At 38.7% G+C, this 13,227-nt stretch overlaps 1 protein-coding gene across 1 annotated transcript in view; it reads left to right on the top strand.

Annotated features, from left to right (window-relative positions):
- The window catches only part of LOC311283519 (A disintegrin and metalloproteinase with thrombospondin motifs 20), a 115,566-nt gene that overhangs the window by 53,204 nt on the left and 49,135 nt on the right, over positions 1-13,227 (top strand). The window contains exons 12-16 of the mRNA XM_084397978.1: positions 5,950-6,095; positions 7,069-7,250; positions 9,258-9,394; positions 9,512-9,629; positions 10,574-10,669. Coding sequence (XP_084254104.1) covers positions 5,950-6,095; positions 7,069-7,250; positions 9,258-9,394; positions 9,512-9,629; positions 10,574-10,669 — 679 coding nt within the window. The remainder of the gene's footprint in view (positions 1-5,949; positions 6,096-7,068; positions 7,251-9,257; positions 9,395-9,511; positions 9,630-10,573; positions 10,670-13,227) is intronic.

The following is a 13,227-nucleotide window of genomic DNA, read 5'->3' as shown; positions in this document are numbered from 1 at the left end:
TTAGTTTAGTTTAGTTTAGTTTAGTTTAGTTTAGTTTAGTGTTTAGTGTTTAGTGTTTAGTTTAGTGTTGTGTTTAGTGTTTAGTTTAGTGTTTAGTTTAGTTTAGTGTTTAGTGTTTAGTGTTTAGTGTTTAGTTTAGTGTTTAGTGTTTAGTTTAGTTTAGTTTAGTTTAGTTTAGTGTTTAGTTTAGTTTAGTTTAGTTTAGTTTAGTTTAGTTTAGTTTAGTTTAGTTTAGTTTAGTGTTTAGTTTAGTTTAGTTTAGTTTAGTGTTTAGTTTAGTTTAGTTTAGTTTAGTGTTTAGTGTTTAGTTTAGTGTTTAGTTTAGTGTTTAGTTTAGTTTAGTTTAGTTTAGTTTAGTTTAGTTTAGTTTAGTGTTTAGTGTTTAGTGTTTAGTTTAGTGTTTAGTTTAGTTTAGTTTAGTTTAGTGTTTAGTTTAGTGTTTAGTTTAGTTTAGTTTAGTTTAGTGTTTAGTGTTTAGTGTTTAGTGTTTAGTGTTTAGTTTAGTGTTTAGTGTTTAGTTTAGTTTAGTGTTTAGTGTTTAGTGTTTAGTTTAGTGTTTAGTTTAGTTTAGTTTAGTTTAGTTTAGTTTAGTTTAGTTTAGTTTAGTGTTTAGTGTTTAGTTTAGTGTTGTGTTTAGTGTTTAGTTTAGTGTTTAGTTTAGTGTTTAGTTTAGTGTTTAGTTTAGTTTAGTTTAGTTTAGTGTTTAGTGTTTAGTGTTTAGTTTAGTGTTGTGTTTAGTGTTTAGTTTAGTGTTTAGTTTAGTTTAGTTTAGTGTTTAGTGTTTAGTTTAGTGTTTAGTTTAGTGTTTAGTTTAGTGTTTAGTTTAGTTTAGTTTAGTGTTTAGTGTTTAGTGTTTAGTGTTTAGTTTAGTGTTTAGTTTAGTTTAGTTTAGTTTAGTTTAGTTTAGTTTAGTTTAGTTTAGTGTTTAGTGTTTAGTTTAGTGTTTAGTTTAGTTTAGTTTAGTTTAGTTTAGTGTTTAGTTTTGTTTAGTTTAGTGTTTAGTTTAGTTTAGTTTAGTTTAGTTTAGTTTAGTGTTTAGTTTAGTTTAGTTTAGTGTTTAGTTTAGTTTAGTTTAGTTTAGTTTAGTTTAGTTTAGTTTAGTGTTTAGTGTTTAGTTTAGTGTTTAGTTTAGTTTAGTTTAGTTTAGTTTAGTTTAGTTTAGTTTAGTGTTTAGTGTTTAGTTTAGTGTTTAGTTTAGTTTAGTTTAGTTTAGTTTAGTTTAGTTTAGTTTAGTTTAGTGTTTAGTGTTTAGTTTAGTGTTTAGTTTAGTTTAGTTTAGTTTAGTGTTTAGTTTAGTTTAGTTTAGTTTAGTGTTTAGTTTAGTTTAGTTTAGTGTTTAGTGTTTAGTTTAGTGTTTAGTGTTTAGTTTAGTTTAGTTTAGTGTTTAGTGTTTAGTGTTTAGTTTAGTGTTTAGTTTAGTTTAGTGTTTAGTGTTTAGTGTTTAGTGTTTAGTGTTTAGTGTTTAGTGTTTAGTGTTTAGTTTAGTGTTTAGTGTTTAGTGTTTAGTGTTTAGTGTTTAGTTTAGTGTTTAGTGTTTAGTTTAGTGTTTAGTGTTTAGTGTTTAGTTTAGTGTTTAGTGTTTAGTGTTTAGTGTTTAGTGTTTAGTGTTTTGTTTTTTGTTTAGTTTAGTTTAGTTTAGTTTAGTTTAGTTTAGTTTAGTTTAGTTTAGTTTTAACAACTCTCCCACACTGTCAACAATTTTGCTTTTAATAACTTTTTTAACAAGATGCACTTGTTGACCAAGGTCAGTGAAATTTGAGATGTGACTTTGGAGAAAAAGCAAAGTACGTTTCCCTTATACATAATAATTCATTCACGATGAAATAGAAATTTAGTCAAATAATTGTATTAGTTGTGTGCATGTAAGATGCTTAAAATGATCGCACTCAAACTAGCCGTTTAATTAAATTGTACATTTTTCATGATGTTTCTGGGAAAAGCATTGTTAATTTTATTTTATTTTATTTTATTCTATGGCCGTTGTTTAATCCTTCCTTTCCGGCTCTTCCCCAAGCGAGGTGTATCGCGTTCCCAGCTTTAGGATAATCCCGAGCGCTTCATGCGTGGGAACATTCGGTGGTCATGAGCAGCGAGTCTCGTTTCTCTTCTGGACTCAGTCTAACTCTGAGCGAACGCTCTTCACTGTGTAATGACTGTAATTGTAAATACCAGCAGAACGCTGTTGTGTAACGTTTGTATTTTATCAGGTGAAAGAGAAGCCTGTAGTCAGAGATGTATATCACACACAGAGTTATGAATGAAGCAGTCATGAGGAGCGACACCGGATCTCACGCTCGTCTCTCTGATTCTTTTATTCTCCCGGATAATTGTGTTTCCTGTTTAGAGGGAGATTGTGTTGCTGAGGAGAGACACCAGAGCTTCCTCACAAAAGCTACCATGTTACAATCATGTTTTTGGCACAAAATGTGTCATCAGAGTACCATGGTAAATCTGAAATTATACACTGCCGTTCAAGTTTGGAATCAGTTAGGTTTTTAATCTTTTTAAAATAAGTCTCTTCTGCTCACCAAGGCTGCATTTATTTGATTAAAAATACAAACAAAAACAGTAAAAGTGTTAAATATTATTATGATTTAAAATATCTGTTTTCGATGTGAATATATTTTAAAGTGTAATTTGTTCCTGTGATCAAAGCTGAATGTTCAGCATCATTACTCCAGTCTTCAGTGTCACATGATCCTTCAGAAATCACTCTAATATGAGGATCTGATGCTCAAGAAACATTTATGATTATTATCAATGTTGAAAACAGTTATTTATATTTTTATTTCAGGATTCTTTGATGAATAGAAAGTTCAAAAGAACAGCATTTATCTGAAATAGAAGCTTTTGTAACATTATAAATGCCTTTACTGTCACTTTTGATCAATTTAATTCATCCTTGATAAATAAAAGTATCGATTTCTTTATCCCCACCCCCCCATTATAAAATAAAATATAATATAATATAAATAAATAATATTCTTACTGGCCCCAGTCTTTTGAACGATTGTTTGTCATTTTGATTGTCATTTTACAAAAGCTTCTATTTCAGATAAATGCTGTTATTTTCAACTTTATATTCATCAAAGAATCCTGAAATAAAAATATAAATAACTGTTTTCATCACTGATAATAATCATAAATGTTTCTCCAGCATCAGATCCTCATATTAGAGTGATTTGTGAAGGATCATGTGACACTGAAGACTGGAGTAATGATGCTGAACATTCAGCTTTGATCACAGGAATAAATTACACTTTACTGTATATTCACATAGAAAACAGCTGATTTACAGTGCAATAATATTTATTTTTTTATCAAATAAATGCAGCCTTGGTGAGCAGGAGAGACTTCTTTTAAAAACATACAAAATCTTACCGATCCCAAAACTTTTGTCTGGTAGTGTGTATAAATACCATCACACATGAATTTCAGTACCATGGTATAAAGTAAAGTACTACAGTATCATCATCTGATATCATCACTATCAGGTGATGAATGGGTCAATAAATGCAAGAAGAGGTTTGAAAGAAAAGATGTTTCTGATGTGAATATCGTAAGAGAGGAAGGAGCGGTGTGAGTGTGTGAGAGAGAGAGAGAGAGAGAGACTGTAATGAGTTCTGTCGCTCTTATCTCTTCGCTTGGGTTTCCTTATCGAGCAGCAGCAGCTCAGTGCGTGTGTGTGTGTGTGTGTGTGTGCGTGCCAGCGACGGCCAGCGTAACGCAGCGAGACCGACGCCAGCCTGTCCTGCATTCCAGCTCGAGCGAGAGATTCGGTTACTGCGTGAAACTGGACGTTTACACCGATGACAGCGAATGACACAGACGAGTCACGAGAGCTTGTACTGTCAGATATACATGATCCAGTCCATGATGCAGTTGTGCACGCACACACACACACACACACACACACACTAACCCGACCCCTAAACCTACCCATCACACACACACACACACACACACACACACACACACACACACACTAACCCAACCCCTAAACCTAGCCTTCACACACACACACACACACACACACACATACACACACACACTGACCCGACCCATAAACCTAGCCATCACACACACACACACACACACACACACACACACACACACACACACACACACACTAACCCAACCCCTAAACCTACCCATCACACACACACACACACACACACACACACACACACACACACACACACACACACACACACACACACACACACTAACCCATCCCCTAAACCTACCCATCACACACACACACACACTCACACACACTAACCCAACCCCTAAACCTACCCTTCACACACACACACACACACACACACACACACACACACACACACTGACCCGACCCATAAACCTACCCATCACACACACACTAACCCATCCCCTAAACCTACCCATCACACACACACTAACCCATCCCCTAAACCTACCCATCACACACACACTGGCTCGACCCCTAAACCTACCCATCACACACACACACACACACACACACACACACACACACACACTGGCTCAACCCCTAAACCTACCCATCACACAGACACACACACACACACACACACACACACACACACACACACACACACACTAACCCGACCCATAAACCTACCCATCACACACACAAACACACACACTAACCCGACCCCTAAACCTACCCATTACACACACACACACACACACACACACACACACAAACACACACACACACAATAACCCGACTCATAAACCTACCCATCTCACACACACACACACAAACACACACAATAACCCGACTCATAAACCTACCCATCTCACACACACACACACACACACACACACACACACACACACACACAATAACCCGACTCATAAACCTACCCATCTCACACACACACACACAAACACACACACTAACCCGACCCATAAACCTGCCCATCTCACACACACACACACACACACACACACACACACACACACACACACACACACACACACGCACACAATAACCCGACTCATAAACCTACCCATCTCACACACACACACACACACACACAAACACACACACTAACCCGACCCATAAACCTACCCATCTCACACACACACACACACACACAAACACACACACTAACCCGACCCATAAACCTGCCCATCTCACACACACACACACACACACACACACACACACACACACACACACACACACACACACACACACACACACAATAACCAGACTCATAAACCTACCGATCTCACACACACACACACAAACACACACAATAACCCGACTCATAAACCTACCATCTCACACACACACACACAAACACACACACTAACCCGACCCATAAACCTGCCCATCTCACACACACACACACACACACAAACACACACACTAACCCGACCCATAAACCTGCCCATCTCACACACACACACACACAAACACACACACTAACCCGACCCATAAACCTGCCCATCACACACACAAACACACTAACCCGACCCCTAAACCTACCCATCTCACACACACACACACACACACACACACACACAAACACACACACTAACCCGTCCCATAAACCTACCCATCTCACACACACACACACACACACACACACACACACACACACACACACTAACCCGACCCATAAACCTGCCCATCACACAAAACTTTCTGCATTTTTACATTTTCAAAAAAACATTTTGTATGATTTTTAAGCTTGTTTCCTCAATTCAGGTCCACAGTGACACGAGTCCCCATGAGTCTGTGTGCATTCAGGGTTAAGTCTCCACCGGGAGAGAAAAACATGTACATACACACACACACACACACACACAGACACGCTCAGCGTTTCGTTCATCAGAGTTCAGATTCAGATCAGAGTGTTTGAGAGCTGCTTCAGTTCCACAGAGTGTCCTTTTCTGATGTATTGTGTGTGTGTGTGTGTGTGTGTGTGTTTGCAGTACTGCAGGCACGGCATGTGTGTAAATAAGGAGATGGACATGAAGCCGGTTCATGGTGAGTGGGGCCCCTGGGGGCCGTACAGTGTGTGTTCCAGAACCTGTGGAGGAGGGACTCGCAGCACAACCAGAGACTGCAATAAACCTGAGTGAGCTCACACACACACACACACACACACACACACTGGGGATGGAGGAGGGTAATTAGCTCCAGAGAAACGAGTGGAGCTGCTGATAATACTGAAGGAGCTTATATTTAAATATAGTGATAGGCGTCATATTCCTCTAGACCTTATGCGCCAGACAAACAGGCGCACAGTCATCTTCAGAATATTGTCTTTAAACTTCCGTTTTTGCGGTCGCTCTGTGTATTTCAGTGGCATCGCTGTCGAGGAGTAATTAGCTGGTGTTGAAGCCATTTCTATGGAAGTAATAATATTTTGAGTTTATTTTGTAAGATCTGAGAAAACCTGTATTGCAAATGGAACGTATAAATTGGAATGTAAAAAGCTGGCCAGTGATCCAGTATAATGTAATTTGATTGGCTGTTAGATTTAGTATGAAAGAAATAGAACCCTGCGAAACAGCCAGAAGCCACTGGACTTTGGAGCAACACAGTCTTTTGACCTACACAGAACTGCACAGTTAATTTGTAAGAAAAGTAAAGATCCTAAGTTTTTATACTTTATGTTTTGAAATTCATAAGTAAACAGTCAAACGAAGAACTTTAGATTCAAGACTTTTATTTACTGACGTTTTGTGTTGAGTACAGAAGAACTTTGAGGTCCTAAGCTAGTGAGTCAGCTTGCTGCACCTACCCATGGTGAAGTGGATTCACTTACTGTAGAGTTAACGAAAGTTATCATGAGCATTGTAATGTTTAAAGCAGAGGTCTTAACAAATGTCAGTAGACCGGGAAGATTTTAAAACAACGCGTTCATTCATAAATACGTAAGATCGCTGTGAAAATGCAAACCGGAAGACAAAAGACAACGAGTGCAGCGCTGAATAGGGGCGGGGCTACAGAAAGTCTATAGGTAGACGTGGATCAGCTGAGAGTCACTGATGCGAGCTTGACCAACGTGACCTGCCAGAACTGACGCTACACTTGATGGTTCTCAGGCCGAGGAATGGAGGGCGTTTCTGTGTGGGCCGCAGGATGAGGTTCCGCTCGTGTAACACGGATCCGTGTCCCCGGGGCCCGAGGGACTTCAGGGAGGAGCAGTGCGCGCAGTTCGACGGGAAACACTTTAACATCAATGGACTCCCACCAACCGTCCGCTGGGTGCCGAAGTACAGCGGCAGTGAGTGTGTTTGACCTCTGACCCCCCCCCCCACACACACACACACACACACACACACACATACTCTCACAAACAGATCAAACCTGCTGCTATTATTGTAATGTTTGAGCTCGTCAAACACTGTTGGAATACACACATTCAGTGTCTCGACTGCATTCATACATTTGACAGATGCTTTTATCTGGAGTGAATGCTTTACCGTTTCTCTCTGACAGATGAAATAGAGAAATCACATTAGTCTCTGTCAAAGAAAAACACTTCAGAAGCACTTCATTAGCCAATCAGAAACACTCTCTGCTGCTCTGACATGTTTTTGGAGAGCAGAGAGTGAATTTCCTAAAGATTCTACTGTAACTTTAGAACTGTTTTCAAGTACAGCAGTTTTGCCAAAGGACCAAGTAATCGACGTAACTAAAAATGCAAGTTCAGCTCTGTTGTGGTGTTAGCGGTTTCACATTTTGTGTTTCTCATCTCTTTCTTATCCCTCTCTCTAGTGTTTCTCATCTCTTTCTCATCTCTCTCTGGTGTTTCTCGTCTCTTTCTCATCTCTCTCTGGTGTTTCTCGTCTCTTTCTCATCTCTCTCTGGTGTTTCTCATCTCTTTCTCATCACTCTCTGGTGTTTCTCATCTCTTTCTCATCACTCTCTGGTGTTTCTCGTCTCTTTCTCATCTCTCTCTAGTGTTTCTCATCTCTTTCTCATCTCTCTCTGGTGTTTCTCATCTCTTTCTCATCTCTCTCTGGTGTTTCTCGTCTCTTTCTCATCTCTCTCTTATCCCTCTCTCTAGTGTTTCTCATCTCTTTCTCATCACTCTCTAGTGTTTCTCATCTCTTTCTCATCTCTCTCTAGTGTTTCTCATCTCTTTCTCATCTCTCTCTGGTGTTTCTCATCTCTTTCTCATCACTCTCTAGTGTTTCTCATCTCTTTCTCATCTCTCTCTAGTGTTTCTCATCTCTTTCTCATCACTCTCTAGTGTTTCTCATCTCTTTCTCATCACTCTCTGGTGTTTCTCGTCTCTTTCTCATCTCTCTCTAGTGTTTCTCATCTCTTTCTCATCTCTCTCTGGTGTTTCTCATCTCTTTCTCATCACTCTCTAGTGTTTCTCATCTCTTTCTCATCACTCTCTGGTGTTTCTCATCTCTTTCTCATCACTCTCTAGTGTTTCTCATCTCTTTCTCATCTCTCTCTGGTGTTTCTCATCTCTTTCTCATCACTCTCTAGTGTTTCTCATCTCTTTCTCATCACTCTCTAGTGTTTCTCATCTCTTTCTCATCTCTCTCTAGTGTTTCTCATCTCTTTCTCATCACTCTCTAGTGTTTCTCATCTCTTTCTCATCACTCTCTGGTGTTTCTCGTCTCTTTCTCATCTCTCTCTAGTGTTTCTCATCTCTTTCTCATCTCTCTCTGGTGTTTCTCATCTCTTTCTCATCACTCTCTAGTGTTTCTCATCTCTTTCTCATCACTCTCTGGTGTTTCTCGTCTCTTTCTCATCTCTCTCTAGTGTTTCTCATCTCTTTCTCATCACTCTCTGGTGTTTCTCGTCTCTTTCTCATCACTCTCTGGTGTTTCTCATCTCTTTCTTATCCCTCTCTCTAGTGTTTCTCATCTCTTTCTCATCTCTCTCTGGTGTTTCTCGTCTCTTTCTCATCACTCTCTGGTGTTTCTCATCTCTTTCTCATCTCTCTCTGGTGTTTCTCATCTCTTTCTTATCCCTCTCTCTAGTGTTTCTCATCTCTTTCTCATCTCTCTCTGGTGTTTCTCATCTCTTTCTCATCACTCTCTGGTGTTTCTCATCTCTTTCTCATCACTCTCTGGTGTTTCTCATCTCTTTCTCATCTCTCTCTGGTGTTTCTCGTCTCTTTCTCATCACTCTCTGGTGTTTCTCGTCTTTTTCTCATCTCTCTCTGGTGTTTCTCATCTCTTTCTCATCTCTTTTTTCATTTAGTCATTTATAATACTGAAATATCACAGTGGTTTCACGTCTCACACTTATCTCTCTTGTTTCTCAGTTCTGATGAAAGATCGCTGTAAACTTTTCTGTCGTGTCACGGGGACGATGGCGTACTATCAGCTGAGGGATCGAGTCGTTGATGGAACACCGTGTGGACCAGACACATATGACATCTGTGTACAAGGCCTCTGTCGGGTATGAAACATTATCTAAAAAATGCTAATACTGCATTACTTTGATAGCATGGTGCTGCATGATTACTTTATTAATATGCCATGATATTTATAAGGTGTGTGTGTTTGTGTATCTTAGCAAGCAGGTTGTGACCACATTTTGAACTCAAAGGCAAGAAATGATAAGTGTGGTGTCTGTGGAGGAGACAACTCATCATGTAAGACAATCGCTGGAACCTTCAACAACGCACAATATGGTGAGATTTACTCATCTCTCTCTGGTGTTTCTCATCTCTTTCGCATCTCTCTCTGGTGTTTCTCATCTCTTTCTCATCTCTCTCTGGTGTTTCTCATCTCATTCGCATCTCTCTCTGGTGTTTCTCATCTCTTTCTCATCACTCTCTTGTGTTTCTCATCTCTCTCTGGTGTTTCTCATCTCTTTCTCATCTCTCTCTGGTGTTTCTCATCTCTTTCGCATCTCTCTCTGGTGTTTCTCGTCTCTTTCTCATCACTCTCTGGTGTTTCTCATCTCTTTCGCATCTCTCTCTGGTGTTTCTCGTCTCTTTCTCATCACTCTCTGGTGTTTCTCGTCTCTTTCTCATCTCTCTCTAGTGTTTCTCATCTCTTTCTCATCACTCTCTGGTGTTTCTCATCTCTTTCTTATCCCTCTCTCTAGTGTTTCTCATCTCTTTCTCATCTCTCTCTGGTGTTTCTCATCTCTTTCTCATCTCTCGCTGGTGTTTCTCATCTCATTCTCATCACTCTCTTGTGTTTCTCATCTCTCTCTGGTGTTTCTCATCTCTTTCTCATCTCTCTCTGGTGTTTCTCATCTCTTTCGCATCTCTCTCTGGTGTTTCTCGTCTCTTTCTCATCACTCTCTGGTGTTTCTCATCTCTTTCTTATCCCTCTCTCTAGTGTTTCTCATCTCTTTCTCATCTCTCTCTGGTGTTTCTCATCTCTTTCTCATCTCTCGCTGGTGTTTCTCATCTCATTCTCATCTCTCTCTGGTGTTTCTCATCTCGTTCTCGTCACTCTCTGGTGTTTATCATCTCTTTTTTCATCACTCTCTTGTGTTTCTCATCTCTTTCTCATCTCTCTTTGGTGTTTCTCATGTATTTCTCATCTCTCTTTGGTGTTTGTCATGTCTTTCTCATTGCTATCTGGTGTTTCTTATCTTGTTCTCATCACTCTCTTATGTTAGGTTATAACGTTGTGGTTCGGATTCCTGCTGGTGCGACCAACATAGATATAAAGCAGGTCAGCTACTCAGGATCACCAGAAGATGATAACTATCTCGGTGAGTTCAGTACATACATTACCAGACCCAGATTACACTAGTGTTACAGTGATGGTATCAGATGGTATTACCGCGGTCCTCTGATAAATGCTATACAGATGGTGGACAACCAGAATGAGACTTTTACCGCCGCCGTTCCCGCGGCGGCAAAATTGGGATGTGTATTTCCTGCCTTTTACCGCTGAGTGGCGCTGTAATCACAGACTTTGAAAAGTGTCAGTTTATTCTCTTTATGCCGTAATCTGCCGCGGCAGTAATCTGAGCTGAGAGGCCACAGATAAATTCAAGATAAATATTGTGGTTAAACGAATTCAACTTCATTAAATTTAAACAAAGTAGACACACGTTAACATTGTGTGCCCAGTTTTTCTATAATTTAGAAAGACTATGTCAATAGGTTACTTGTCATTTACTTCGTGTTATTTTAATTTGTAGATTTATTAACTGAAACATAACAGTGAAATAAATTAAAATAATTTACCGTAAAATTAAAACATTTTCAGGACTTGCAGTTACTAACCTATGTTAGTCGGTTTAAGCATTCTTTGTTATATTCAGAATTAAATAGGCTTACATGTTGTTATGATTATCAATTGAATTCTTTAATAAATAATCAACCACAATGCCTATAAGGCCTACTGCCGCAGCAAAAATAAACCAGTCGAATTTCAAAGTCGTTCGCGAAATGACTAGGCTATAGCCTACCGGGTGGCGCAAGTGACAGGGCAAAACAGCAGCAACTGCGGCATTTTAAAAGGTAAGTTTCCTATCTGTTTATATAAAAAAAAAAACATGGCACAAGATCTTGTAAAAAAAAAAAATGAAACAATTTTTTTTTCATTATTTGAACAAAAATGAGACTGATTGAATATGTAAAAATATAAACAAACAAGGCAGAGAATAAAACAAACTTTTAGGGAAAAAATATAGGCCTATTATGCTACAACAGAATTGGTTAACATTAACGAAAGCAAAACATGTAAAAATCCATTTCAAACAAAATAAAACAAAACAAATTCGTGGCCGAGTGGTAGGCTATAACTAATCAATTATTCTATTCAGACGATAGCTCTGTGGTCAATGCATTAACAATAGCCTCTCGGAGCTTCAAACGATCTGAGATCGAATCTCAGTGTAGCCGACAGTGTTTATGTTTTTCCGTTCTTGATGCTTGCTTAAATATGCATCTGTTTATTAAAGTCAATCATCTTGTTTAATTATCAATTGTACATTACAACATAAATTTGCTACATTCCAATTGAGCCGCTTTTTTGTGTGTGTGTGAATCATTCACGAGATTGAGATGACTGACAGTGATACCCGGCCATAGCAACGGTAGACATTTTTCAAAACAGATCGAACAAATCAGAAAAATACTTTCAATACAGTATTGCTTTCAAATAAAAAATAAACAATGAAAATGTAAAAGAAAAAGAAAATTAATTAAGTTTGAAAACCCATCGCACATTTCAAGGTACGAATAAAGTGTCGGGACAGTTTATTTATTTAAAGGGTTGCATCGTTTATTCCCTTTGTGATGCAAAATAAGAAACACAGAATCTTATTCTTGCAACATTTTAAATTTCTATTGTCAAAGAAATTGCAGCTAAATAAAAAAATTAAAACGGTACAAAACGAAAAAAGTTCAAAGCAACATAAATTAAGAACAGGCGTTTTTCTTTGCCTCTCTCGCGCTGGATATTTTTTTAGTAAGTTTGGTCTCCCTCACTGCGCGCGGCGGGTCTTTCTCGAAATTAAGCATTTCAGCGTAAAAAACACCATACAGCTGATAATACTGTATATGTCGCTGTGTGTCATCCACACAAATCACGAAAGAAAAAACTGTAACAAATAGCTTTTGTTCCTTCAAAGATAAAGCATGCCTTGCTGAATTCACCTTACAATAAAACGAGGTGGGTCGCGAATTAAAGAGCTCTGTATCTTCTAAATTGAAATTGTGTGTGGAAAACCTTTAAATACAATCAATAAAACTACAATATTTATAATTTAATAAGATATAGGGCCTACATATGGACTTTTGGAGATTTTGAGATTAATCCTTAGAAGAATTTTGCCTTTGCCTTCTCATCAGGCTGGCTCCGACACTCTCCATATGAAAGACGGAACATTAACACCTCTGTCCTGCACCCCCACGATAAACCAACTATTGCCTTCTCCAAACCCCCCACAGGCTATCTGAGTTTGCAAAACAAAACAAAGAGTTCGCCACTCGTCGTGGTGTGCCAAAACACTTAATTATAAACTTAAATATTTCATTCAAAACAATCTCAAAACGCTTTGTGACATTTTGAAAAGCCGTGGATGCATTACTGCCACTGGAACCAACGGCACTTGGTGTTTTAAGCCCCCAACGGCGCCTTCCAGGCAGCGAGGGGATGGGTAGGTTTAAGGTTGAGGGTAGGTTTAGTTGCCTCTAAGGAGCCATTGGGGGCTTAAAACACCATCGAGCCCCATGAACGCAACAGAATACTGGTTCTGATTTTATTGTTTGTCGTTTAAACGTCATATATATATATATATATATATATATATATATA

Source organism: Rutilus rutilus (genome assembly GCF_951802725.1).
Source record: "Rutilus rutilus genome assembly, chromosome: 23".
In the NCBI taxonomy this organism is placed as follows: Eukaryota; Metazoa; Chordata; class Actinopteri; order Cypriniformes; family Leuciscidae; genus Rutilus; species Rutilus rutilus.
Note: the sequence above shows the minus strand (reverse complement) of the source record. Positions and strands in the feature narration are given on the sequence as shown.